General features: G+C 47.9%; 1 protein-coding gene across 1 annotated transcript; it reads left to right on the top strand.

The window, feature by feature from the left end:
- The first annotated feature begins 1,325 nt into the window (after positions 1-1,325).
- LOC149163528 (uncharacterized) lies at positions 1,326-2,776 on the top strand. Its single transcript, XM_089429158.1, has 3 exons — positions 1,326-2,211; positions 2,294-2,526; positions 2,765-2,776. Exons 1-3 carry the CDS (start codon positions 1,341-1,343, stop codon positions 2,774-2,776), a joined length of 1,116 nt encoding a protein of 371 aa, XP_089285284.1. The 5' UTR covers positions 1,326-1,340.
- Positions 2,777-3,138: the final 362 nt, after the last annotated feature.

Genomic DNA, 3,138 nt, shown 5'->3' on the forward strand with positions numbered 1-3,138 from the left:
GGATGATGATGGCAATAAACAGATGAGAGGTCAAATAGGATGTCCCAAACCCATGGAGGTTAGTGAAAACGAGATGAGATGACCCCACCCAGACACGAAACAGCGGAGTGCCGTGTTCAAGAGCGACGTACTGCCGAGACGACTGTAATCAAAGTTCCATTTTCCCCACCTTTGCAGGCAGGTACCCCGATTATTTTTGGACGACAAGCTTGACGGGGGTAACATATGCTTGATGTGTGTCATGTTGACAATATCCGATGTCATTGAGTGTTTAACGAGCCTGACAAAGGAAAAACTCAGCTTCTTTTCTTGTTTCGAGAGTCTGAAAAGAATGCGGAAAAGGAGGCTCCAGGGGGGTCCTTTTTCGTACAGTTGTGTCTCTCGAGCCCGAAAAAGTATAAAACTGTGCTCGAAAGAACCGCCCGGTCATTACAACCGAGGAGTACTTTTCATAAATAGTGTCGCCGACCGGAAAAAGTAAAAAAGTGGTCGAAGACACGTCGTTTTAGAGCCAATATCGAGTGCGAAACGACAAGCACCCGGCGATCTTTTTGGTTTAACGGTCGGAAAAAGAGCTTAAAAACGACCGCCTTTCGTTCCCTTTAACGAGCTGAAGGGGAGCTCGGCCATCTTCTCTTGTTTAACGTCGGAGAAGAGCTTAGAGACGACACTTTGGGAATCACATGAATCGTGGACTGTCATGACCAAGCTGCGATACCTGTACCTGCACAAGGGCACTACCCGCATAAATCCATTCGATATACGTAAAAAAAACATTTTGAAACATGCTTGAAAACAGAACCAAGGCTAGTTTTATGGCAAAAAATGGTAAAAACCCAAAAAATATGGTAATTTAGGAGTTTTTACTATAAATAGGGGGGGTAATAAGTCATTTTTACCATTTTACTATTTGGAGTGCGAAGAACGCGGAGAAGCCAAAAAGTTGACGGAGCGATTTCCAGCCCATCCGGAGACCATTTTCAGATCTGCTTCTTCCAGGTAGGTTCCCATTCCTTTGCCCTGCATTCTGGTTCATTTTAGGAGTTTTTTAACGGTCGAATAGGCCCAATTGGGCATTTTTTATTTGCATGGGTGCGCCCTCGGTCAGCGCGGAAATTGCCCACGGGGTCGCGCTGATCGAAAAATAGGCAATGTAACCAACTTCGGGTCAGCGCGGAAAAGGCGTGTTCTTCCGCGCTGACCTCGCATTTTTAACAAAGAGCTGCCATTGTCAGCGCGGCTGTTTCTAAAACAGTCGCGCTGGCGCGGAAAAAATTTTGTTTTTTTGAAAATGAACGTGAATTTTTACCTGGAAGCACTTCTGATCGGTTTTATTGTTCATGCAGGACATCATGGCTTTTCAATGGCAAGAGAGAGTTCACGATGTGGAGGATGTGGCTGCTTGGGGAGACGTAAATTGTTGCAACGCCATGCGGGCGTGTGGATTCATGAAATTCTTCCTGACGCCGCGTCTAAGGGCCCAACATGATTTGCTGGAGCTGCTGATCAGGGCATGGAACCCGGTGGACCAAAAATTCACCATCCGCGGTCACGACATCGAGTTCGATCATATGGACATCTTCTTCTTGACTGGGCTGTCGCGCCGAGGTGGGAGGCCCATCTTAGAGGGGCAGCGACCTAGCGGTGGTACCCTGGATGACTTAATGGCTGAGGTTTACCCAGGGGCAGTAAAGACGCGGAGTGGGAAGTGCTCGATCCCCACAGTGAGAGACATAGTGTTGCGCACCATCCTGTTCATGGTGACCCGGGCAGCGGGCAGCATGGCGAACCATGAGGCGTCCAAGACTCATCTCCTACTAGCCCTCGAGTGTCTCGAGCCTACCGTGTTCGACTGGTGCACTGCAGTGTGCAACAATATGAAAAGGCAGTTGAGCAACTGCCGTCGCGGAGAGACGAAGCAGTTCGGGTATGGATCGATCCTGGTCCCGCTTATTCTGGAGCGAGTACCAGCCATGCGGCTGCAGTCTATGGCTGTGGATGCCCCCAGAGATCCTCGAGAGACGAGGGCCACTCGATGGGCTCGGATTATGCCACGTGGGGGTGGCGGCCGACCACATAGCTGGGGGGTATATTTCAGAGACTGGTTGGACCAACAGGAGATCTTCGTACAGGATTGGCCATATGCAGGGATGGATTTCCGCAATGATCCTGACTTGGTGCTGCCTCCGGGTGAACAGTGGGATGATGCAGGTATGACACTTTTTGTCTTTTTGAGTTTTGTATATTTTTTTTTTTATTATGTACATGTCCTAATAAATGTCTTGTCACGCAGATGTAGGGCCTACTAGACCGATTGGCCTGGCTGTCACGGCACGGAGAGAGGGCCCAGGAGCCGGAGCTTTGGCCTTAGCCCCTCCAGAGGCCAACACGCCAGAGGTTGTGGCTCGCAACCTTGAGGGGTTGCTGGAGGGGGTACCGGATTTCCAGGGGGTTGAGGAGGTCCCTGTGGAGCATCAGATCCACACAGTGGGTGTGGAACCCAGAGTGCACCGCCTTCTGAGGCGGGTGGCACGAGCGGCCGTGTACTACAGAGAGCACCACCCAGCCGATTAGTCACCTAGGTTTTATTTCCACTGTTTATTTTGAGACATTATGACTCGGATGTACTGAGATTTTGGGACACGTACTTCTATTTTTGAGCGCCTCAGTGCGCCACACGATATATATATATATACATACCGGTTTTTGGATGAGTCGTTGTTACATATGATGATGTGTTATCTGTATTATGCGTTTGTTTTAGTACAATTTGTGATCTTATGTATGGATTCGCATGACACTCGACTCATGGATTTTATATGTTTAATGCAAGCTTAAAAACACACGTGCAAACTATGCTTGGAATGACTTATTTACATATGCTTATGGTCTTACTATGCTGTTCTTTCCTTCTTTGTATGATGTTTATCTGTTTCGCAAATGTCTGTCTAATACACGATTTGCCAATGCATCAGTCAACGTATTTAATCGTCTTGGAATATGCTGATAAGTAATGAAATCAAAACTCTGTTCTAACAATCTCACACGTAGGTATAACCTTAATATGCGCTGGTCTCTGACGGAATATTGCCTGTTTAGTTGATGGACCACCAACTGGGAGTCCAGGTTTACCACTAG

Source organism: Pinus tabuliformis, chromosome 5_1 (assembly GCF_031772625.1).
Source record: "Pinus tabuliformis cultivar Carrire ecotype Pingquan chromosome 5_1, CPIR1, whole genome shotgun sequence".
Taxonomy (NCBI): Eukaryota; Viridiplantae; Streptophyta; class Pinopsida; order Pinales; family Pinaceae; genus Pinus; species Pinus tabuliformis.